Here is a 26,934-nt window from a genome sequence, read left to right on the forward strand (position 1 = left end):
TGCAGAGAGATCTGCAGTTCAGGTAAGGGGGTGGAGGAGGGTGACTGAATGTGGGAATATATGTAATTAAGTGACTGAGTAAATGAATGAGTACATTAGTTTTCGTGAATGAACATGTGTGTGATAGCATGGATGTGTAAGAGTGGGGGGGAAGCATGGCACAGGGAGGCTGTTTGGGCATTACATAAATCAATACCAAATCGAGGGCTGTCTGGAGGGATTAATATACAACGTGGGGCTAGTTTTTAAGTTGATAATTGTGTATGGCCTTCAAAAGAGGTTATAAATATCCAAATGGCCCTTGGCAGAAAAAAAGGTTCACCACCCCTGCTGTATGGGATAGTCACAGTAAACATACGCTTAATTGTAATAATTTTGTAACTAAAATAACCCTTTAAAACAATTAAAACAGCAAAAGCATGTCCTTCTCTTCATAAATGCAAAGTAAGGTGTACTCTGTTTCACTCTAAAGAGGTTTATATAGCCTAACCCCATCCCTTGCATTCCTGGAAGGTTAATACTGCCTCACTATTGTATTGCATCAGTTATTTGTCAAAGTAGATATTCTGGTGCAGAGTATGGATTGCCGAAAATAAAGTTAGGTGGTTTTGAAGCAGCCTAGTTTTGAACAAAGTGTTATTAAAATGAAAAAACAGGTTACATTTATAAACCTTTCCCTGGTTGCTCCTGCTGCAAAAGGCTTTTTTTGTGATGCAATTGTGTTTTCTCTCTCATAATGGCCATGAGCAGGGCCATAATGACCATGTTAATTTTCGTTTGCGTAGAGGTAAGAATTGTGCCTACTATAACATGAACATACTGATTTTTATACAAATTACTTTGATGAGCTTAACGCTCAAAGTACAGGTTTAACAGTTTTGTTGCCATCATGGCCAGGAGTTGCCGTTAGTCGAGGAAATCCGGTATAACTGTGCTAGGGTGAGCCCATGTCTTCAAATGTCACAGGAGCCTACCAACTACACCCAATTCCTAACTCCCCACTCACACACAAACATATATAAAAGAACAGTGGTTAGGCTGTCATCAGGCTTTTGGGTTTCTTGGGGGGGAGGGGCTTTCCCCCCCCCTTTAACTGATAAAACCTCTTCTAACTATCCCAAAATAAAAGGGACAGGAAGTCTTTTTATAAAGAGATTTGAGATTATTAATACTGTATTTAGTTAGAAAAGTTAATTTCAGAATACGCACCTCTAAAGTGAATGAAAGGACCACATCGGATTTTGATAACTGAACCTCATTCTCGTCTCCAATGTCCATAAATGCTGAATTCTGTGAGCGCTTCAACTTCTGCAACTTAAACTCAGGCCCCCCTTTGGATACAGGAAGACTTTCTAGATTTGCCATTAATAAATTGACTGAAGACCGCAGCTCCTCTATAAACATGCTCTCCATGTCTTTGGTTAAAAACTTTAGAAACTTCCTTTCCTTAAAAATACAAAAAATAAATAAAATCAATGCAGCAAAAGCAGGGCATTTGAGTTCACTGAGCCTTTATGATGAAACCTACAAAACTACAATGTTTCTAAACAAAAGAATGCTCTAAGATATAGGAACTCCCTGGGTCAAGCTTTCCTTTAACCACACGTAGGAAAATAGCAAAACGGGGGACAGACATAGTAAGAACAAAAATGACTGAAACATTTGATATACTGAACAGAACATGTTTACATTACACACTAAAGCGGCCATGCATTACAACTCAAAAAGCTTTTCAGCTTCCACTGTATGAATTTTTCATTGGTAAATAATTGCATTGGTTGCAATAAATTCCCTTAATTAATGCATCCTGGGATTTAACAAAAACATTCTTTATTATATCAAAGACAAGCAATTATAATGTGAGAAAAGCTGACTAGTAGAAGTGGAGAGATGGAGTACGTCAGCCCGTTCACCTTTGCCATTCGTTCCGCCACTTGTAACCGCCCATCAAGCTCTCGTCTGATCTGGGCTGCTTGTTCATCAGCATTATCCAGCTAAGCAAAAAATAAATATAAATTAAAAATAAATAATCCGAGTACCAAACCAGACACTATAGGATAGAATATGGGTTCTCTTTGTTTTTTATAGTTTGGGAGTGCACCACATGAAATTTTTCATTGCTTTTTCAATGTATTTTTATTTTTTAATAAAGTAATGTTTAATAGTGCTGAAATATTTTCAGTTTTGAAAAGTTAGAAGAGGGTTAGTTTCACCTAAATGACCACATTATGTAAATCTTCATATTTAAGTACAACGGATCAGCATAAAATATTTTATTAGACGCTTATCTACAAGCATGAACTTCAATATACAGAACTTTAGTTTTAATTGCTATATTTACATATTCTCTGTTTCTACTTAAACAGTAAATTTAAAGATTTGTTGGTATTCACCAAGTCCAAGGCTGCAAAACTGAACTGCACTATTTCTTTATGAGGGAAAAAAAAAACACACACAAAAAAACCCCGAAACAAGTACTGGGGTAAAAGAAATGTAAAAAAGTAAGCACACTTGCTTCTTGAGTATTTGTTAACTGAGGTCACGTGCTTAAGTATTCCATGGTTTTCGAAGATGTTACCCTTATCTACTGTGATTATTCATGGGAACAGTTTGCTGCAGGGATACCCTTAATCCAGTAAATAACAGTGTAGATAGAAGACCCAGCTCCACAAATAAGGGTTTAAAAATTCAAAATTTTATTAGACCAGTTAAAACATGATAGACAAAAAAAGAGAAAAAAAGAGGAAAAAGATGTGCTCAAGTGATTGAGAAAAAATACGCCAACGCGTTTCAAACCTTACGGTTCTTAATCATGGTAAAGTTGGCCTTCGTAAACTTCAACATTCTGATGGAACCACCACTAATTTGCTTTTGTGAATAAATCTTTGATAGATGGCGTCTCCACTAACCAAGACACAAGGGGATTCACAACTTCAGTATCCCCCCCCCACACACACACACTCAATTACCCAGGGGCTCAGTTTATTCAATTTGCGATAAAAAACATTCTTCCCTTTCAATACCAACGTTTGGGGGGTTTGTCACATATGCTAATGTACCCTCTTGTGATCTGTGCAAATTCCTACCGATAAGACTTTCACCTGTAATGGCACATAGCAATGTTTTGTAATAGTAGGTATTAACTATGATTTAACAAAGACATGTCCCTCTTTCATCTGTCCTTCGTAAACAAAGTGTTTATCCATTTGAATTTAATGCTGAGCTACTAGTATCACCCAACTGCATTTCCAAGACAGCAATTTGGTCATACTGTTCATAATTTACCAGTAACTAGCCCCCCCCATATAGTCCTTCATATAGTCCTTCAACCATCTAGGAAACTTCTCCTCTGGTTCAGTGTTTCATCATCGAGGTGCAGCTCATCACTGCTGTACAATCTGTAGCCAACTGTCAGTGCCAGTTTTCCCTCCAATACTATAGCATTTCTGCAGTCTTTGATTACTTTCCGGTTTCCTCCTTGGTGTAGCAAATAGTACAGGTAACCTTTCAGAAAATATTACCTTGGAGGCCCATTTCCCAAGTATATCAACCCATGTCTTGAAATATTTTAGGGACTCCCACCTGCCATCGAGTTTATCATTAGCACCAATTATCAGCGACGACATTCATAAAAAGATGTATTGCGTACAAAACTATGGAATTCTTATTGTGAAACAAAGTACGTTTTTCATGCAGCAATAGCTTAACTGTATGATGGGGTGTTGCCATTTGCCCAGAGGCACCAATTTCTATTCAGTATTTTAGGTGAAATATATGGAGACTGACAGAAAAATGAACAGTCGCCACAAATAAAAGTTATAAAAATAAAAAAATAAGACTATTGCTCAAGGGATCTATACTTCTTTAGCCAGGTTTAATTATGAGACAACAGAACACAGTATCCTACAGACAAACATATATCTAATGTTAATTCAAAATGGAAAATGCCCATAGGCTACATTTCTGTTCCATATAATATGATAAACACAATAACAAGGAACGACACTATGTGTAGGGTTTTTAAACCGTTGACATTCATTCTAAAAATATTCTGTTACATTTACTGCTTATTCTGACCTTATTATGTACTGTATGTGGCAGTCTCTGCTAATATAGAACATTGTCTAGCTTGACTAGGACACTGGAGAAAGACAAGCGTTTGCTTACTAACATGTTCTTTAGTCAAATGCAGCAACCGCCGTGGGTGGAATCCATCCTCCATGTAGGACAGCTTCCACCAGTGCACTACCTATAAGAAGCCATCCGTTCTACTTTTAGGCTGAGTTTTTAGGCAAAAAAATACAGCAGAGACAAAGACAAAACATTTTTGTTTTGCTGCTTCTGGTTCACCTGAGAGGACTAGTGAGCAAACATAATTTAGTTTGGGACTCTTCAGGTAGCGTACAGTCACACGAAAGTACATCATGCATAGTACATCCTTGGTCTACAGTATTAGATATTTGCACTTCTACTATCCCAACTACAGATTCCATCCACCCTCATCTTGTTTCCTAACTCAAGAAACCAAAACATGCCAGGAGAAAAAAAAAAAAAAAAAAACATAACATGATGCACTTGCTGCTGCATTGTAGTAGATAACAGCATCAGCAAGGAACCCATCGAAACAATATAATATACAAAAAAAAATACACCTAAAAAAAAAAAAAAAAAAACACTTTTTCAAACTAGGTATACAAAAAAACGTTTTAAATATTAATATAGACCATTTACAAGCAAAATACTGAAAACCTTAATTCATTTATAATCATGAATCAAAACAAATTTATTGTGTCATTGATAGTAGATTAGAAAGGATGCTACAGTTATTATGTATTCGTGTTTAGATATTTTCTTTGTTGGCCCATAAATCCTATGTATAAATGTCATGGAAACTAAACACTGTAGTGTTAGGCAGGCATTCTGACATTTACTTACCTGACAAGCATTGTATAGCAACTGATGTTCCAGCTTCTTAATGCCCAAGATCTGCTGAAACATTTCATAAAGCTGTTCTTTGCTAAGTATTAGTTCTGATACCGCACTTAGTGCCATTCTGTTTGTCTGTTTGCGAAGGTCCTCCTCTCCTCTGAATATGGCATCATATTTAGCAATCCAAGAGCTCAGGACGGTTTCCTTACTTAAGCCATCGATTTCTGGCAAACTTCGAACTCTCTTTTCTATGTTCTTTTTAAAAACTTCCCTGAAATCATTTGAAGAGCATCCTCCACTGTGTACCATTCGGGCAACTCTCTCGCTTTTTAGAAACACCTGTTTTTGAGGAGAAAAAAAAAAAATCGGAATCGCCTTAACATTGAAACTGAAAGTTTGTGTAACTATTTCACAATTATGGCTATATTAACAAACAGCTGACTGATTATTATTAAACACCATGGTTCTCCAATAACTATGAAAAAATGATACAGAGAAAGAAAAATAAGAGAAAAATTATCCTTTGTGAAATATTATTATTATCTTTTATTTATATAGCGCCAACAGTTTACGCAGCGCTTAATACAATACATAAATTCAAGGGATATGACAAGACAAGATATTTCATAGCAGTTGAGACAGAAGGTGCTATGGGAAATTAATAAATCACATTAAAATTTATTTAGGAAGCAGAAAACAAACAGGCTTACATATTGAAACCCTTTTGCACTTACCTCACAGTAACTCCTAACAGCATTACAAAATGCTTCATCAGTGACAATTTGGGTTTCCCCATTAAGAAAGGCCTGGAACCGGTCTCTTATGGTCTGGAGCTGCTGCTTGTTGAGCTAGAAAAACAGGAGAAATAATGTTTAAGCGGACACCGTTTGGAACAAATCACTAGAAAAACAACTTTTTCCTTTTCCTTAGTTTACGGGCAAAGTGTTTCGGCCGCTTAACTTACTGTATTGTTTTGGTTTAGTTATTAAGGAAATCAGTATATGCATTTTATTCATTAAGCAAAATAACGCATAAAAAAACCTTTAATAGAAAGTTATTCAATAATACTCAAAGTGTTGCACTTAACACTACTGACAACATTGTTACACCCATCACGTGAAACAAATCCTTAACAAAATTGAAAAGAGGTATGCAAAAAAGAAAAGGGATATATATATATATATATATACACACATAGATATACACACACGCTTACATAATTATGGTTTATTCGCTCTGAAAATAAAAGCATGGATAAATTTAATGAAATTGAGGGGAATTAGGGTTCAACAGCTAACGGGGAAAAAAACTGCTAAAAATGCTTAGAAGCATCCTTTGTCCTAAAGAGGTTTTGCCATTATTAGTTTCCGCATTCAGTACATTCTTAAACAAACAGGAATCTGAAGTTTGTTTAACCTTCATACTGTTCTTTACTTTTTTACCGTTTTCTGAAGGTGTCTGTGTAGTTTGAGTCATTAGGCTCATTTTACAAGATGAATATTAATTAAGAAATCATTTTAGCTTCAAAGTTGAAGAAGCTTTTTTTGAAGACATTGATCTAACAACTCTGGCGCAGAAACCGAAGGCTATAATAAAAGAGGGGGGTGAATTTGCTACTTGTTAGTGAAGATTTTAGAAATTTGTGAATTGTAGCTGGTGACTCACCATAGCACTCTTATTTTAAAACAATGAATGTGTATGACTACATTTCCAAAAGGAACTGCGCTGAAGTCAGATTCCATATCATATCTTCCACATTTAAGGATGCCAAGGGAACCATATCTAATTAGTTGCAGACCACGTTAAAGCATGCAATACTATAACATAGTTAACATATGGTGAATTTCATAGTTCTATGGAATCCACTATTTTCAATAAAAAATACTGACCCAGGCATGCAATATTGAATATCCATTATTAAATGTATTAATTCCAACAATACGTGCAAACCCAGCACGTTTCAATGTGATTTGTAAATGCGTCAAACTCATTTGAAGAAAAGACCAATGGGATTCTGAAAGTACCGTATTTGCTCGATTATAAGACAAGGTTTTTTCCAGAGCAAATGCTCTGAAAAATACCCCTCGTCTTATAATCGGGGTCGTCTTCTAATCAGACCCCAAAAAAATGGCTGGGGCCATGCTGCTTACCGGTCGCGAGCAGCGTTAGAAGCAGGAGGACAGGAAGCTTGTAGCTTCCTCACAGAACTCTATCTCCCCCTCCCTCCGCTGGGGGCGGGGCCAGAGAAGTTGCTGGTACAGCCGGTCCCCTGCAGAAGTCTTCGAGTGAGAGATCTGCAGTTCAGGTAAGGGGGTGGGGGAGGGTTTTTGGGTAAGTATGTGTGATTAATGTGTGAAGTATGTGTGATTAATGGAATGAATGAGTATTTAAATGTTTGTGAATGTGTGTTTGTGTGTGATAGCATGGATGTGTAAGGGGGGTGGGGGTTGTAGCATGGCATAGGGAGGCTGTAATCCCACTACTATCATCCCCAGGTTCCAGCATGTACTGGCTGCCTTGGCTTGATAGGAGTGTGATTGCTGTTAGCAGCAATCACACTCCTATCAAGCCAAGGCAGCCAGTACATGCTGGGTTAAAAGGCATATCATGGGGCTGAGTGGCATATAGGGGGTTAAAATGCATTTCTGGACCTCCAGAAATGCATTTTAACCCCCTATATGCCACTCAGCCCCATGATATGCATATATACCTCCAGAAATGCATTTTAACCCCCTATATGCCACTCAGCCCCATGATATGCCTTTTAACCCCCTATATGCCAGAGTGGCATATAGGGGTATAAGGCATATCATGGGGCAGAGTGGCAAATAGGGGGGGTATAAAGCATTTCTGGGGGCAGAGTGGCATAACTTTGCGGGGAGCAGGTTGGCAAATAAAAGGAAATTTAAAAAATATATTTACATGAATTAATATTTACTGGTAAAACTTTTTTTCCTATAGGGTCGTCTTATATTCAGGCTTTTTGTTTTTTTCCTAAATTAATATTTTGATTTTGGGGGGTCATCTTATAATCGGGGTCGTCTTATAATCGAGCAAATACGGTATATGTGAATCCATATTGTCTTCTATGTTGGGGCATTAAAAATGTATCACTACCTACTAAAGACAGGAAATTCTAGTGGGTGAAACATACTTAGGTGCCCTCAGTATTTAGAGTTTCAGTTTTAAAAAGTATTTTTCTTGTAGCAATTAATGTTATTAACCCCTTAATGACCATGGGCATAGGGGATGTGTCACAAAAGAACTGGTGCTTGAGGGCCAAGGACATATCCCGCACATCATGGCCTTTTTACACGGGTAGGGTTAAACTCGTCTAGTAAAGGTATTTCCTGCTGAAGATCATTGGAGATGGCACTAGGGTACCTCCTCGGTGCAGCAGGCACTTGCAGGGTCAGCAGAGACCCTGATCAGGTCTTCTGCCACATCATCTCAGTGACTGATTGCACACTGTGCAACGGGTAAACTTGTTTGCAAGTATGCTGAAGCCCCGATGACAGGGCAGTCATGGTGCGGCCAACAGTGATCAGAGGGTTCCCCGTAGGATTCTTCTGATTGCTGGAGAAGGGAACACCACATTACATTGCAAAGGAACAGATTATGTCACTGAAGATTTAACAGCAGCTCCCATGTACTAAAAGACCCCAAAATGGATCCCTATTTATAGCGAACAGCTCTCTAATTGACCTGTATCTCCAGAAGGATATTAATGCGTTGAAGAGCATTTAGAGGAGGGCTACTAAAACAGTGAATGGTTTGCAGGATAATAAAATAAAAGTAAAAAACACAGGGAGATGTTTACGCATTAAATTTTACCAACGAGTACAGGAGGGGAGATGTTCCAGCAAAAGGCCATACTCTAAAAGCTAGAGGGTCAGATGTAACGTAGGGGAGTTTTACTTTACTGAGCAGGTGGTAGGCAAGTGCAACAAGCATCCTAGCAGAAGGAGTAGATGCTAACACAGTGAAGGCATTTAAGTATACATGGGATAGCCATATAGCTAACCTAAACCTAAGATCAAGATTGAGGACTGATTAGGGTCTGAACCCTTGTAAATGGGAAAACGGGGAGTCTAGATGGGCTGAGCGGCTCTTATCTATCAAGCTCTTTCTATCAGAACGTTAGGTAATTTTCCCAGCACAACACTTCACTTAACGCCAGCTTGTGAAGCACATACCACTTGGCTGACTATGCAGCTGTACCTCCACAAAAATAAAAAACATGCAGAAGAGAATCAGCCATGGGAATAGAAACAAACAGGTACTCTATTCTGGATAATATGATGTATATAATAAATACAAATCGGGGCTGAATTGTCAGAGACTGGATGACATACAAACTAATACGTATATTTTACCAAAAAGATGAAGCATTCCCTAAAAGAAATGTGGTTGAAAACAATGAGCACTCATTTCTCATACCACTATGTTTACAGCAAATGAGAAACAAATTATTTTACCAATTTAAAAATATTGTTATATGTCAGGGACATATCCAGCAAAGAACACACACAAAATTGACAAAAAAAAAAAAACAAAAAAAAAAAAAAAAACTGGCCAACGAAAGCTACAAAAAGGTTGAAGTATTAAACCTAATTATCTAGTAGATCATTAATAAGAACAGTTTGATCTGAGCCTCTGTTTAAATGTAACTTCTGCATGCAGAGGTGTTTTGTTTTAAAGTAATGTGTGAGAAGCACCACTGAATATATGCTACATCTACAAATTTCAAACCCTAAATTAAAGATCTCAGGCAATTTTGAATTGATTTCAACTGGCTGCAAACGATGAGATGTGACTTACTAACCAGTGTTTTTTTCAATGTATTCTTTCAACTAGAATGTAGCGTCTAGGTCGGGAAAGACCATTTTTAACTTTCTGAACCAAGTGAGACATATGAATGGCATATCTATCAGCCATATTGGAAAGTGGCATGCAAAATTTGACATTTTAAACATATCCACTGACCTAGAAGAAAAAAATGAAAATGACAACTCTACAAGGACAGCTGGGAAAACCAAAACATGTTTTTTTCCAGTGATAATTAGTTCAAAGCAGACAATTAAGCTTGGGGGAAGCTGGCATGTTTTATCCGACATAACAGAAGGTCCACTGTAATTGCACCCACTGAAGAAGCCAATAAACCACCAACTGCATTATGCTAGATACAGTAACCAAGCCGTCAATGTAATATCAAAAGTCAAAGAAAATGAAGTAACTCAGTCAATGACATCACTACAAAATGAGAGCTCACATGTGAGTGACACAGACGAGTGATATTTGAGATTCCCCCCCCCTATTTACAGATCTTTGGCTACTGTGTCAATTTTAGAACACATTTGAAGGATGACAAATATCACTCGCCTGTGTCACTCACACAGTGACGTCATCGTGGAAACCAAGCCAACTGCAGCAGAATTTCTTATTATGAAATGTGGAGATTCCCCGGTCTTTAATTCTCTTGAACTACTGTTATGCAAGTATTCTGCATCACAATACAAGGTTGGTAAAATATTAAATCTCGTTAAAAAGAATTAGATGGCTAACCAAAGTAGAGTAAGAACTCTAATGGAGAACAAAATGATGATGAAAAGGATCATAGAACTGTCTGAATGGGTCAGCTTTATGGTAGAAAACAAAAAGACAGGAGCAATCAGAATATGCACATGATTTAAGGTAATAACGATAGAGCACTACACATTGCCTACTCTAGAGGACACAGCACACAAACTAGTTGGAGCATACGTGCTTAGCGTACAAAATGCAGTCTGGATATAACGTTTAGATGGGGCTAGCAGTCACCTCACCACCTTTAATTCCTCTATAGGCAGATGGCTTTTTACAAGAGTTCCTTTAGGTGTAGCACCAGCTCAGGAAATATTCTAGAAAAATATTGTTTCGTGTGTGCAAGTCATAATAATTTATGACACCTTGGCCTATGGCAAAGGCCGCGATGAAAAGGATAAAAACCTGGAAATAAACCCAAAAAGATTGGTGTTAGGAAGGTCAGCTATTTTAAGTGAATTGCAACACCGTCCTTCAAGCAGATTCATCCCAATCTGGGTTGGGTACAGTATTGATACAAAGACTTCACCCAGTGGCCTATGCTTCTTGGCCACTCACAGCAGCTCAATCCAATTATGCCCAAATGAATAGTTTACCCCATAATTTACCAGGCACTTCATTTGTCGTCAAGGGGTTAACAGGCAACAACCCTCATACTGTACAGTACCATATTAGCTTTGTAAGTCAGAAAAAGTATGTGTCACATTTAGAAAAGCAAACCAACATTGATATTTGAAAAACAGTTCTGTTTACAGGACGCACGTACCTCCCAAAAGGTTAACATTACACTAAGGTACATGGAAAAACATAGGAGCGAGTACACCTTCCCCACCCGTCTAATCTAGCGTTATTTTCTTGATGAAAAATGCCAGGAAAACTGCCACTGCATTTGCCTGCGTTTTTTCTGGAGTTTTAGCCTTTTTGTGGAAATTGCTTTTTGACCTTAGGCAGTTTTTCCAGCCTTTACACATTGGAATTTTCACCCAGCTAAAAGGGATTAGGATAAATGGCAAGTATCTGCCCCCTCCTGATGTCATTTCCTTGGTAGAGTTCTACTTAAACACCCCTCGGCGGACCCTTTTGTCTCTTTTCTGTGGTTTGTAAGGCATGCTTTATTCCGAATGTCTGCTCCTCTAGGAAGATTGGCCCCAAATGATGGTGCAAATTGTTTGCTGTTGCTTTTGGCACGCAGGATCCAGTTGGGTATGTTTGTTTGTAATGGCATGTTTGTTCCAAATGGTGTAAAATTCAATATGAACTTTGTTTTGTGTGAAACTGTTTGTTTCCAGCCTATTTCTCGTAGGACACACAGATACTGGGTCCATCCTCTGCATTGTAACTGTGGAAAAAACGCCATAAAAAACGCCAAGGCAAAACCCACATGGCTTTTTCATGGCGTTTTTTTTCTCTCCCATAGACTTCTATTGGAGAAAAACGCCAAGATTTCCTTGCAAAAATGCCAGAGTGTCAACATGCTGAGATTTTGAAAAACTGCCACAGAGCCCAAAAAAGCAGTAAAACGCCAAAGAGGACTAAAAAAACGCCAAACAGAAAAACGCCAAGTGGATATGGCATTGTGTGATTTCCTATTGAAGAACAGCTAACATCTGGGCGCAGCGTTTTTTCACTAATAAAACGCCGTGTGGCTGAATTTGGCGCTATTATGGGCGTTTTTGCAAAAAAAAAAACCCAAGTGGAAACCTAGCCTTAATCAGACATTACGAGTGAGACCATACTCTCCTCATGCTTTAATGATTTGACAAAGCTTGAATTTTTATTTGGAAAACGCTGGCAGTATTTTTGGACTTATTCGTTCCCTACAAGGTGGGCAAGTATTCGCTCATTTCTGGGGAGTTATCATAGCAGAAGGAGACACCGCTTTGTGCTGCACTCACCGGGAGCAAGCAATAGACAATGGTAATATAGGGCTACTGTCAATACTGCCTTGTTTACCTCACAATTGAAGTCCTGCAGCCAATAAATGATGTACATGCAACCCTACGTTAAGCTCTGACATTCTGCACACTGAATGACCAGATGATACCACCACATAGTGGAATACAAGGGACATTAACGGTCCCTTTAAAAGATGAAACTTTTGCACTGTGACCTGTGTCAGGAACACTTACTTTTACTAAGAGTCAAACATAAAACCAAATAATTTCAGTCTGAGGGACGGTGCAATAGATGGGATGCATGTGATGGCCTTGCAGAGAAAACAAGCGTAGATAACCAGACAATGCAGACTAGGCGCTTCCATTTTTGTACTGCAGAGAAATGTGTGTGCAAAGGACAAATTCGATTCTACGTCATGTTTAATTGGTAGCCTTTGACAGCTGGAAAATCTGGGATTAAATTATACCCCTGAACTTCTTAAAGGGTACTGAAACAACCGCCCACTTTTTTTGTTAAATCATTAAATCACTTAAGCGAGCAACTTTCACCAGAAATCATCTGTCTCAAGTCTGGAGAGACTAGGAAAAGGGAAGCCGGTCTGGAAGAATGCCATTTCCTAGTGTTGATTGATGAGCTCCAAGACCAAGTAATCCTAAGTGGTCTCCTGTCATGTTCTTAGGAAAGAAGTAGGGAAGGGAAAAAAAAAAAAAAAAAAAGCTGGCACCAGAATCTAAAAGAGGGGAACTCCCCCTCCCTGTCATGCAGCAGGCAAATCGTATACCTTGTCTATAGTTGTTCCAGGCCACAAAAACCAACAGGGAAACCCCTTGTCTTGGAGTATTGCTTCATACATAACCTCCATTGCCACTGTTATCTGTAGGAGTTACTATAAAACAAAAAACAATGATGGGTTGTCTGCCAGCCGCGTTCTAAATTGTTAAGATTCTAAAACATGGCATACACCATGGAACCAATAGAAATATTCTTACTTTAAACCCAGAGAGACCATTTTTATATCCACCTGTCTTAAAGGACCACGCAGCAAAGACTAATGAATTTTATGAGATGCATAGCCAAAACCTAGCCCTGTGCTGCCTGTAATGTTTGACATGGGGCTCCAGGATTCTTACCTTTTGTGTTAACAATAAGCAAGGCATCCTGTAGAAAACTAGCTGCTCTTGCAGCCTTTACTACTCCTACATCAGTGTTCAAAGGGCTCCACCATTAAATTTTCTCAAAAAGGAAGACTTTTTTTTTTTTTTTTTACATTCAGGTTGTTCATGAGAAGGCAAGGGTACCCCCTTCTTTGTGACAACTATCATCAAGTGCACAATATATGCTAGTGGGCAGTAGCAGGCTCAAACCTAGTGACTCAGACAGTTAAATCACATCATACTCACCACAACCTTTAACAGTGTTTCTATAAATGTAACCTTATATATTGCAATGGGTCCAGATCCTCCAAGGTGCTGCCGATCAATGCCAGGCAGGTGATGAGCATGCTTACTCAAGATGTATTTGTGCCTCGTATAGTCCATTACCAAGTAGGATACTCCAGTTTTAACATGATCTACTAATGTGATATACTACAAAAGGGTTGGGGGGGATACACAAAATATTACAATACTTAATATCACTGTGAAATAATCAATGTTATATTCTTTATCACACCCAGATGAGTTGCATTGTAAAATTTCACATTACTACAAAAAGACAGAATACATAATCATACCAAGCCTCCCAGCAAGTGGCTGAGACATCATGGGGGGGGGGGATTTATAGCACATGGAACAACACAAGCTCTGATTTCACATGCATAAGACTTTAGGAGCCAAGCTGAAAACCGCAACTATCACCTTGAGATTTGTATCTCATTAAAATGTACCTCTAGAAACTGTTTTTGTTTCAAGTGCCTTTTCATGAATATGCTAGATAATTATTCAACCTTCAAGACTTAACCGTTTTATATTTTTAATGTAAAAATTATATTTTCAGATATTTCTCTAAAGTAAATACTGCCACAGATCATAGGATCTTTCCTGATATTGTTGTATTTTGAGAATTACACGTGGATCAGGAGAAGGCAAAGGTTTTACATATCTTTCCTGATGTATATACTAATAATAAAATGCCTGCAAATTTGAAAATACAAAATAAAAAGGGTAATATATGATTGGCTGACAGGATAAAAATGGCAGGCTTCAGGTCTTCCAATAAAGGAACTTTATTGGAACAAAAGATTGAACCAGGTTTTTAACATTGCTGGCCTACAGAATTGTATTTTAAACTCAAGGAGAAGCATCCTCATGGGACTTGTGCAAAGAGAAAAGAAATACCAAAAATAGAAGCAAAAGAACACTCTCTTTGTCCACAATAATTCCCACCAGATTTTGCTGCATGATGCCCCCTGAGGGTATTGTAAGACCCTTTGGAATGCTTGCGCAAGCCAGCATTGGAAAAGCAAGCACCATGCTCAGTCCTGAGCTGAAGAAGTGTTTGGCCTAGCATCTTATGCAAGGTTAGGGAAACACCGCCAATGCACAGATCACATCACAGTAGTGCACAGCTCCAGACCTGGAGGGCCACAAAATGCCAGGGAATTGCATATCCTTACCCGAAAACAAAAATGTTAATGACATTTCAATTGCTATGCCTGTGCTCAGGCAGGGATATCCACAAAATGTGGCCTGTTTGTGAACTGTAGGTACTGAAGTTATGCAGACCTGGCCCAGAGCAATAGGTAGGTGGTTCATTGAACATGACAACAAGAACAAATTTCAAGTCATGAGCTGAAACAGGCATTATTATGGAGAAGCTTTATAAATATTCACATACAACCAAGTAAAAAACACTTTGTATTGATAAGGCATCAGGTTGCCTAATTTGGCAACCTGTTCCTTTAACTGATCAGATATGGACGATCCATTGACACCATCATTGACACCATCAGGGGGTACACCAGCTGGGTCATGTAACATGCATTAGATGACCCTGCGGTAGTAGAGATGCTGGTGTAAAGGAGGCCATTGTGGACCCCTTACAGTTTTTGTTACGCCCCTGAGTAGAGACAGCGTCCCGGCAGCTTGCACAGAGCTGCTTGGGACACAGGACTCCTTGAGATAAGAGGAGGAGTAGTGTATGTATCTGTGTGCATGTGTCTTATACTGTTGTGTCAGCCATATCCCTAGTATGTCTGGTGTGAATGGCTCTCTTAAGGTCATTTTACAGCATCTCTGAACCTCCCCCGGGTTAGCCCCCCCATATTAATTTTTTTTACAAAAAATCATGGCATTTGTTAGATCAGGTTTGATCAACTGTTTTTTTCGTTAGATCTACTCTAAAATAGGCAATATTAACAATCTTTTTCAGGGGGGGGCTAACCCGTAGCCAGCCCCCCCTCAACAAAAATTTCAACAAAATGTTACTGATTATGATAGCTCTACGTTAGATCAGGTTTGATCAGACAAAATTTTTGTTAGATCTAGTCTAATTACTGAGATATTGCATATTTAATGAGGGGGGGCTGGCCCCCCCTCAACTGAAATTTGGATTTTTTTTAATGGATCTTGGTAGATATTCGTTAGATCAGGTTAGATCAACAGTTTTTTTCGTTAGATCTACCACGCAGGAGGCGGTATTCACAATCCTATTTTGTGTGCGGGGGATGGGTACACATACGGTCTGGCCCCCCCTCAACTGAAATTTGGATTTTTTTTTATGGATCTTGGTAGATATTCGTTAGATCAGGTTAGATCAACAGTTTTTTTCGTTAGATCTACCACGCAGGAGGCGGTATTCACAATCCTATTTTGTGTGCGGGGGATGGGTACACATAGGGTCTGGCCCCCCCTCAACTGAAATTTGGATTTTTTTTTATGGATCTTGGTAGATATTCGTTAGATCAGGTTAGATCAACAGTTTTTTTCGTTAGATCTACCACGCAGGAGGCGGTATTCACAATCCTATTTTGTGTGCGGGGGATGGGTACACATAGGGTCTGGCCCCCCCTCAACTGAAATTTGGATTTTTTTTTTATGGATCTTGGTAGATATTCGTTAGATCAGGTTAGATCAACAGTTTTTTTCGTTAGATCTACCACGCAGGAGGCGGTATTCACAATCCTATTTTGTGTGCGGGGGATGGGTACACATACGGTCTGGCCCCCCCTCAACTGAAATTTGGATTTTTTTTTATGGATCTTGGTAGATATTCGTTAGATCAGGTTAGATCAACAGTTTTTTTCGTTAGATCTACCACGCAGGAGGCGGTATTCACAATCCTATTTTGTGTGCGGGGGATGGGTACACATAGGGTCTGGCCCCCCCTCAACTGAAATTTTGATTTTTTTTTTATGGATCTTGGTAGATATTCGTTAGATCAGGTTAGATCAACAGTTTTTTTCGTTAGATCTACCACGCAGGAGGCGGTATTCACAATCCTATTTTGTGTGCGGGGGATGGGTACACATACTGTGAATGCAGAGAATAAAAAAATATTGAAAGTTATCTATACATTGTGTTAGGCAAACTGCAAGAAAATGCCTAAATTCTGAGAAAAATGTGTTTTAAATGTGTCTGTGGAGTCTGTTATTTATGACATCACCTCATACCTCCCAACATCTCCGCAAATTGGGACGCTGGCGCGCATGTGCATTGCTGCCATCACTCTTCCTAAACTGTGAAGATCAGAGTGTCAGCGTTACCGCGCATGCGCGCTAGTGCTGTCACTGAAGCTGGCAGTGTTACTGCGCATGCGTACAATGCTGAGCATGTCCAGTAGTTGTTTTCTGGTGACCCAGGCACCAGAGAACACGATCAGGACCCGCAGGATTCTGAATCCCGAATTCCATGGAACAGAGGTAGAGCTCAGCGGGACAGAGCCTCCAAATCGTGACTGTACTGCATTAATCGAGACAGTTGAGAGGTATGCACCTGTGGCTTGATGTGCAAATGAACAGGCATGGATATGTAAAATCAAAAGAAGATTGTGAGTAGATAGATCTAACGAAAAAAACTGTTGATCTAACCTGATCTAACGAATATCTACCAAAATCCATTAAAAAAAATCCAAATTTCAGTTGAGGGGGGGCCAGACCGTATGTGTACCCATCCCCCGCACACAAAATAGGATTGTGAATACCGCCTCCTGCGTGGTAGATCTAACGAAAAAAACAGTTGATCTAACCTGATCTAACGAATATCTACCAAGATCCATAAAAAAAAATCCAAATTTCAGTTGAGGGGGGGCCAGACCGTATGTGTACCCATCCCCCGCACACAAAATAGGATTGTGAATACCGCCTCCTGCGTGGTAGATCCAACGAAAAAAACAGTTGATCTAACCTGATCTAACGAATATCTACCAAGATCCATTAAAAAAATCCAAATTTCAGTTGAGGGGGGGCCAGACCGTATGTATACCCATCCCCCGCACACAAAATAGGATTGTGAATACCGCCTCCTGCGTGGTAGATCTAACGAAAAAAACAGTTGATCTAACCTGATCTAACGAATATCTACCAAGATCCATAAAAAAAAATCAAAATTTCAGTTGAGGGGGGGCCAGCCCCCCTCATTAAATATGCAATATCTCAGTAATTAGACTAGATCTAACAAAAATTTTGTCTGATCAAACCTGATCTAACGTAGAGCTATCATAATCAGTAACATTTTGTTGAAATTTTTGTTGAGGGGGGGCTGGCTACGGGTTAGCCCCCCCTGAAAAAGATTGTTAATATTGCCTATTTTAGAGTAGATCTAACGAATAAAACAGTTGATCAAACCTGATCTAACAAAGATCTAACAAATGCCATGATTTTTTGTAAAAAAAATTAATATGGGGGGGCTAACCCGGGGGAGGTCATCTCTGAAGGGTTAAGGTCTGGGCTCTCACTGGGCCACTCCAAAAGGCAGATTTTCTTTTTTGATTTTAAAGCCATTCCGTAGTAGATTTACTTAGATGTTTGGAGTCATTGTCCTGCTGCATCTTCCAACTCCCACTGAGCTTCGGCTAGCTGACATAATCCTGTATGATACCTTGATAACGTTGGAAATGAGTAATCCCCTCGATAGTGGTCCAGACTCTGGACAGGCCCATGTTTTCATGATAGTATGCCGTGCACTCTTTACACAATAAGTAGGGCTACATGTTCTTTACAAACAACTCAATCTTAGTTTAATCAGACCACAAAACATTTTCCCAGTAGAGTGTCAAGGTGTTCTTTGGCAAACTTCAGGCATGCAGCAATATTTTTTTTAGTTTTTTTTTTAGAGCAGCAGCTTCCTCAGTAGCACCCATGCCTGTTGAACATTTTCTTATAGTAAACTCATTAACAGGGATGTTTACCAGTTCCATTGATTCATTCAAGCCTTTAGCCGTTACTCTTGGGTACTAAATTGTCTCCATTTATAACAGTTTGTCTAACAGTGGACAGATTAATATGTAAACTATGAGATTGCGCTGTAAACCTTTCCAGCTTTATTAAAATTCACAAATGTTGATTGTATGTCTTCTGAGATTTATTTTTTTTGTGAGGCGTTGATTACATCAGCAGATACTTCTTGAGAATAGCAAATTCACAGGGAAGGTCTGACATTTGTGCATGTCCATTAAAGAGCTGTATAATGCATTACTTATAAACAAAAAAAAAATTGGATTAAAAAAAATATGAAATTCATCTGGAACCTATAGCGCGGGAGAAGAGTATAATAACACCAAAAAAATACAGTGCAGAACATAGAAAGTTTTCACATTTTTCCCGAGGAAAGGGGTTTAAACCCCTATCAGTCTTTGGCCAGGTCCTAAAGTAAGGGATGCTTTATGTCTATCCCATACCTATTTAACTTCCCTTACTGTATCAGGCTGCTGCTGGGAAACTGTTCCATTTATTTACTACCCTCTGAGTAAAGCAGAACTTCCTTACATTACATCTAAACCTCTGGCCTTCAAGTTCTAGGCCATGACCTTGAGTTCCAACATTGCTCCTTTGCCTTCTGTACTTTTTGTATTGCACCTCCGTCTCTCCTTTCCTCCAAGCTAGAGGACTTGCGGGCGGTCTTGCTGGTGCTGCGGGCGGGAGCGGGCCGTCAGGCACTGTACCTGCAGGTCCCGGTAATCCTGCGCAGTCCCGGAAGGCTGCCCTCTCGCTGCTCCCTTACAGTGTCTCCTGTCTTGCTCCGCCCAGGAACAGAACGGAGTCAGGTGATGTGACGTCACTTCCCGTGACTCCGTCTTGCTCCTGGGCGGAGCAAGAGAAAAGACGCTGTGAGGGAGCAACTCGAGGGCAGCCTTGGGGGACTGTGCGGGAAATCTGCAGTTCAGGTAAGGAGGTGGGCGGGATTGGCCACAAATGTGGCGGGAGCGGAACACCCACATTGCGGGAGCAGGCGGGATTGGGCAAAAAAAATCAGCGGGAGCGGGAATGAAGAAGCAGTCTCTACTCCAAGCTACACATTAAGATCCTTTACCCTTTCCTGGTAATTTTCTGTCCTGTAAACCACTTTCTATTTGCGTAGCGCTCCTCTGAACTCTCTTCAATGTGTGGACATCCTTCTGGAGTTGGGGTCTCCAGAACTGTACGCAATACTCAAGGTAAAAGTGGCAGAACCACCTCCCTCATTCTGCCGATAATGCTTCTCCCTATGCAACCCAGCATGCTGCTTGATTTTTGAGATGCTTCATTGCAACAATATGAATGTTACAACTCAATAGCAGTGGAGGAGGTGGTGCATGACTTATTTTAAAAAAGGAACATCGTTTTAATAAAAATATCCCATTTATGCATATTGTGCATAAAGTGTTATTACACAAGAGCACACAATAGCTTGTGCTACCAAATATATTACAGTTGGGTTTTTTGTTTTAACATTCTATTTATAGAGCTACTATAATGCTATTACAATAGGGCTGAGTGAATTAACAACATAAACTGCCAAACAAATCCATTTCACAATAACTTTAACATGTGTTAAGACATGCTGGTATAGAATAGGGCCCCAGCTGCTGCTCACAAAAGCGATTTATCAACGCCGAAAAAATTCATTCATTTTTAGAAAATAAAAAAATTAAAAGGTTAAGGGTTTTTTTTGTTTGTTTTTATTATTATTCATTAGTCATAAAAATTCCATGCCAGCTATCGCTTAACAGGGGGTGGTGGATTAAATAAATGAGTGCTATTAGAAAAAGAAACAGGTTGATGAGTCAATATACGAGACAAAAAAATAAAAAAACAAAACATTTCTTTCACCCAAGTCCACACCGGAACAGCATCCATCTGTGGCATCGCGAATGCACCTGCTCACTAATTCAGGTGACTGCCGCTGAATAAACAGCAGCAAAGCCATCACTGAAATATTATAGATCAACACAATGAGACCACAGGGTAAAACCCTTTTAATCATCGACACTTTGCGAATGCAATTAATTACACGTTGAAAGTTTATGTACTCATCTTAATACAAACTGCGGTATACAGAAGTACCCTTCTGAGATCCACTGTCTGAAAAGCTGTAGTATTCAGATCATTAACATGCAATTAGATCGCTTCAGGATCACGCACAGGGATGATTAGGCTGGTAAAGCAGTAATTTGCGGCGTCAATTAAAATATTAATCCTAACATTTTTGACATGAAACAGTACGTCGCAAACAATCCGTAAACATTGTAATTCAAAAGAATGCGACAAAATGTTTAATCCTAAAAACAGGTGAAAAACAAGCCACCATGGCCTAAGGAGGTTTTCAATTGTTTTGCCAAAAAAAGAATAGCGGTATCACATCCTTTATTGATATCCAAGCACAGTTAATCAAAACGCGTCAATATCAATCTATTTGTTGGCTTCACGTGTCGAAATAAATTAAGCTGAATGTATCATGGCAAACACATTTTGTTTTATATTCTGGTTGGACACCGCCTACACATTTACAGTCTGTATTAGAAAGAGCACACACCAATGTATTTAACGCTATCGTTTATTTCTAATTAGAACGATTAAAATGAGCATGTAAGAAAGGGACTGTCACAAGGGAAAGAAAAAAAATACTCACCTTAAAAAAAAAAAAAAGATTACTTTTTCTGCATATGTTCCCTTTAAGTCAAAAATGTCCACTCCGTTGCAAATGCACAGAAGGATGTAAGCGAATTCCCCTACGCCTTTGCTCCAAGTCTTGAGGGAGATGCGTTTGGCTACACACACACACTATATTCACAGCTAGCAAGCTCTGGCATAAGAATACCAGGGGTCTATATCGCTAGGATCTCTTTCCTGCTGATGACTCTCTGTTCAAAAAAGAAACCTAAAAAGCAGCTTTTTTTCCCCTTTCAGCTCACAGATGCATATTAAAATATGTACGAGGTACTTTAATACGCATTCTTCGTTGACAGGGCCACGTGGGTCCCTTTATTTATTTACACCTCCAGCCAAATCACCCTTAAATGTATAAACGCTTACGTAAAGTTCTGTTACATCACTTATCAAACAAAGAAACATACACAGCCCAGGCACTGGACACCATAATCATTTGGACTGATGAATCTCTTTTCTATCAGACCATTTTATATTAAGCAGATGGCTACCTAAAATTAAGGCAATGAGGCAGTTTTTTTTTATGTAGCATTAAATAAAAGAATGAATATAAACCGTTTAAGGACACATTTGGCTCCCTTTTCAGCAGCTCTTAGCGGCTTTGACTGCACGTATTTGTAGAAGATGTATTTTACAAAATAATGATTTTCCTATATCTGAAGAAAGCACTTCTGACCTGGTGTAGGAATGAGTTTTGTTGTAGGACACCCTGCAGGTGCTAGGGCCGACTTCCTATAACAGTCAATAGGAATGTTCAGGTTGCTGAAATAGGTTTTCTCAAAAAACATATGATCAAAAGTGTGTGGACAACTGACCATCACACCTACAAATGAAACATCCCATTCCAAAACATCCCATAGACTTTAATATAGAGGAGCCAAAATGATCACTATCTGCAATACGGACAGATTCTAGCATATATTGCATTGTGGCGTGGAGAACATTTTTTATTGTAGAATACATTATCAAGAAGTTCATGTGATTTCCAAGTCAGTGTTTTCAAAACTATGTATGATGACATTTTAGCCATGGCCTTACCGATAAAGATATTACCAAAAAATTAATGTGCCATTCACACAGGATCCAAAATGTTTAGTATATTAAGCAAATAAGATAGGGGATAACCCTGAGTTACATTAGCTTTTAACATACAAATGCGAGAATAACCAGTAGAAGCCAGCACAGAAAACTGGAGGTTTGTAAAGATGCAAGATGGTAATGTTCATAGTTTTGGGGGTTCCAAACAACTAGGTAATAAAACATTCACGCAACTTCACACAGAGTTTAATAACAAGATGTCATGATGGATTACAGGCAATCCACAGGGCTAATTTTTCCTACTGGGTCTTTAAAATAGAAATAACACACATTTCCTGAACTTTGGCCATTACCCTTTCTTTTACTAATTTGAATGTATTCTTGCAAATAACGTGCAAGACTTCCAGGTCTTTGGAAGTTCACAGCTGTCCCACTAGAGCATGGTTTAACTACTCAACTTCCAAAACATTAAAGTCACTGGCCTCCAATGCACTCACCTGTGATCTTATAGGCTAGCATACTGCCCACCAGGCTGTGGAAAATATTGTAGGAAACCAATTGACTGTTCAGCCATGATTTTATGACTCATGCCTCAAAGTATCGAGCAAGACATGGACCAATCTAAAGGCTACTGGTTTCCACTATATCCAGGAATCACTGGTCCTCATGTGTATCCATTTTCTGCAGGACATACTACAAAAAGTATTACACAGCAAAAGCTTGGTGGATAACCTCCCATCACAAAACATCCATAGGGGTCTACTCCCTAAAGGAAGAGTTGTGTTTCAGCTCCTCAACTTCACTATACATCATGAAGGTCCAATCTAACAAGCTTCTGGTGCAGGATGAGCTTGGCTGGTCCTATATAATGCATAGGTCAAATCGGTGGGGTTTTTCGGTCTCCTAAATCATTGAATTATGAAATATACAGGACCAACTAGGCCTATCTTGCCAGGGGAGCTTTGTCTTTCACAAAGAGCAGCAAGGTGATGAAGTTGAAACCCACAAACAAACCCCATCGACTGATTTATACTGATGGTCTCAATGTCTTGAGAGATGATTAGCAGCACAGGTGACATGCCAAGGAGGCCTTTTCATGGCCAAGGGGAGAAAAGCAGTAATGGTTAGCTAGAATTTTAAAGTTCGATGCCACATACTAAATATATAACTTGACGGTGTATACACAAATTTCATTGAGTTATAGGTCTAAGCTGTATATGTAAAGATATACAGTAAAGAGGCTTAATATCCTAAATATCAACTAAGACACGAACCCCATGCCTGAGATCTTACATACAGTTGATTGGTCAATAGAATATTGATCAGAGATGTCTTGAGAACTCGATTCTGTGCCTTAGGCAGGTTCGCCGTGTTCTGCGAAATAAAAACACAGACTACTACCAGATTGTCACTGTTTCAAACGTTCAATACCACAGAGTGGTATTGTCTCCAGGTCCTAAAAGGTATTCGTCCCATACCAGGGTTCTGACCTCGTTGTGGGACAGGACGTATCTGTGTTGTGGTCCGGTGTTCTGTGATTAAGGAGGTGATATTACCTACATTGTGTGTATTATTGGAATTGTGCATTACTTGTACCTGTACGCATCTAGTTTGTCACCTTGTCTATTTGTACCATTGTTCTTATGCTGTATGATCTGTCTTCTCCGTGTAATAAAGAAGTTTAAAAAAAAAAAAAAACACAGACTACACAATACTCTAGTATAAAAACAAATACTTGCACACAGCAAGCGATACACATTTCCACAGCTGGCCAGTACAGTTATATGAAAGCTGTACTGATGCAACAGGAGCGAGACCCTTGGCCACTGTCTATTTAGTGCACTGTAGGGCAGCCAGGAGGCATTTACCTATTTATTACCCCCTTTAGTGTAACAGACATTGTTCCAGGAGTAACAAAACAGCGATCTGCCCAGAGGCATTTCACCAACAGGTGCTGCTTTCCACCACCCCCCACCCAAAACACCTCCAGCTGCACCTTGCTTCGGATTAACCCGTTCGGGGGTCACAGTGCTCTTACCTTCTGCTGTCTCCTGGTCATGTCGGTGGGTTGTTTGGCGTTAAACGGGTAAGCAATGCACCTCATAACGAAGACATAGAGCTGCAACCTGTTCCTCCTCTCCTTCTCCTCCCGCTGTAGCCGCTCCTGCTCCTCTCTCCCCTCGCTGTTTACAGACGGGCTGGGGCTGGCAGGTCTGACCAGTGTAGATCGGGCACCAGGGTCTCTATGGTCCCGGGGAGAAGCTTGCGGAACTCTGTGTGCAGAAGACGAGCCTCCTCCGCCTCCCGAGACCACCAACACCTCTCTCCTCTCCTCTTCTAGAAACCCCTCCGACTCATCTTCGCTGGAAGACGGATCCAACATCCTCTTCTCTGCCCTCGGACTCCGCGCTCTGCCCCTCTCCTCTGCCCTCGGACTCCGCGCTCTGCCCCTCTCCTCTGTCCAGGTAGCCGCGGTCCCACCGTGTGCACCTTTCCGGACACGTTGAGTTTGGAGCGCTGGCTTCCTACAATCCTAATCAAAACAGCGCTGGGAGGGACACGGGCGGGATTTCACTGCCGGGTCCGCCTTGTGCTGGAACAAGCAAAATCTCCCACCTCACCGTAAAATCAGCCCCCGGCACCGGAGCAGCCCATGCCCTGAAGTTTGCAGCCGGAGGAAGCAGTCAGCCAGCAGGCACTTGTTGCTGTGTTCCTTGCAGCTTGGCTGTGCTCAGTGCTGACTCCTGCCTGTTCACCGAGTAGTGGATAGGGTGGTGGAGGAGGGGGTGTGGTGACATGACATAGACAGGGGAGAGAGATTGTCGGAAGGCGACAAGCTGCCTCTCAGTCTCCCGGGATATGTCACTGTGCTTCGGAGCGGTGCAGCCACGGCAGATAGCCTCTTGCATACCTTTAGTCTCTACATTAATGTTTCTCAGCCGTAGTCCCTATGCGCTTTCCCAGCAGCGCACTTTTTCCTCCCCAAATCAGCAATAGTGGCTCTTTAATTAGGGCGAGGGCGAAAACAGACGGCCGATTGACCCACCTTTGCCAATAGAGAATCCCCAAAACACGAGTTGCGGAGGAGCTGCACCTGAGAAGCTCCATGTCCTGCAGGGTGAGGGCCAAGGCAATACAAGCAGCTGCCCCAATACAGCTTTATTCATATTCTATGTTTAGCTATGAATAGAATGAAGTTGTTATTAACGGTATGTTGTTTTTTTTTAGTTTTCGACACCAACAAGTTAGACTTAGATATTCAGAAAGGTCAGAGAGAAATACTCTCTTATTGATGTGCAGCCATTACACCGATTACAGCAACAAGACATCTGCTCTAGAAACCCTCCTTCCAGCTATCCACAAGGAATACTTTCATGGGATATGAGATCTCGGCACCCGTTTAGGAATAGGAGATCTATTCCTATGTATGTATATCAACAAGTCATCAACACCGCCCTTAGCTCCAGCTTGGAGGATATGTAGATGGTGTTACCAATGGTTCTGTCTGCCAATCTTAGAGGATAAGGGCTCTGTCCAGCTTGCAAGCCATCATGCAAGGTCCTAAAGAGTAAGAAATCTCAAACTGAAACACCTTTGGTAGCCAAACCACATTAGCAGCTTGTCGGTAGCGGTCTGCTCCAAGACCCGTTTTGACAGTACATAGTTTGGATTGGGCCTCTTGTTTTGGTAGCTGCTGTTAGGATCACCCTCTTCTGGTTGCTTCTTGAAAGGAACCACAAACTGCTTCAGCGGCATGTCTGTTATGAACCAAGAGCACCTTGTTGACCCCTCCTTGCCTTGTGGTAGTCTATAGACGTGGATACTTCAGTCCACATGATTGTTTAGAATCCAATATTTTCATTTAATTTTGAGAGCTAAAAACTACTAATTTACCGGGCACTGTTCTCACCTTTGGCCACCGCTTTCTATACCATCAGATCCGGCATTTTATTTTGTCCCTCGCCTCACTTCCCTTGTTGGATAGGCCCCTTACTCCTTTTGAATCCCTTTGCTCCACCCCCACCTTACCTTCTCATTTGCTCTCCGCCATCTATAAATTATATATGGGCAGCCTTGGATCTGCGAAGCCCTATTTTTTGGCTATGTGGGAGGGGGAATTAGGCATTACTATGGCTTCTGAGGACTGGGACTGTGCCATTGCCCTCACACATAGTTGTTCCATCTCCAGTAGGCTCCAGGAGTCTGCCTACAAACTTCTTGTACGCTGGTATAGAGTTCCTGTCGCGATCCATCATTTTGCTGCTCATGTGTCTCCCCTGTGCTGGAGGTGTGGGTTGGCAGCGGGTACTTTTCGGCATATTTGGTGGGATTGCTCGTTGATTAAGCCGTACTGGTTAGTTGTCCTTCGTATAATACGCCATGTGAGTGGTCCCGACATTCCTTCC

At 40.3% G+C, this 26,934-nt stretch overlaps 1 protein-coding gene across 5 annotated transcripts in view; it reads right to left on the reverse strand.

The window, feature by feature from the left end:
- CADPS2 (calcium dependent secretion activator 2) overlaps positions 1 to 24,913 on the reverse strand; it is a 110,637-nt gene extending 85,724 nt beyond the window's left edge. For all 5 annotated transcript variants that reach the window (XM_053461914.1, XM_053461913.1, XM_053461912.1 and 2 more), the window contains exons 1-5: positions 24,567 to 24,913; positions 5,664 to 5,777; positions 4,936 to 5,268; positions 1,914 to 1,994; positions 1,210 to 1,446 (exon numbers count right to left, since the gene is read on the reverse strand). In XM_053461914.1, the coding sequence (XP_053317889.1) occupies positions 1,210 to 1,446; positions 1,914 to 1,994; positions 4,936 to 5,268; positions 5,664 to 5,777; positions 24,567 to 24,911 (1,110 nt within the window). In that variant the 5' untranslated portion in view covers positions 24,912 to 24,913. The remainder of the gene's footprint in view (positions 1 to 1,209; positions 1,447 to 1,913; positions 1,995 to 4,935; positions 5,269 to 5,663; positions 5,778 to 24,566) is intronic.
- Positions 24,914 to 26,934: the final 2,021 nt, after the last annotated feature.

This window comes from Spea bombifrons, chromosome 4 (assembly GCF_027358695.1).
Source record: "Spea bombifrons isolate aSpeBom1 chromosome 4, aSpeBom1.2.pri, whole genome shotgun sequence".
Lineage (NCBI taxonomy): Eukaryota > Metazoa > Chordata > Amphibia > Anura > Pelobatidae > Spea > Spea bombifrons.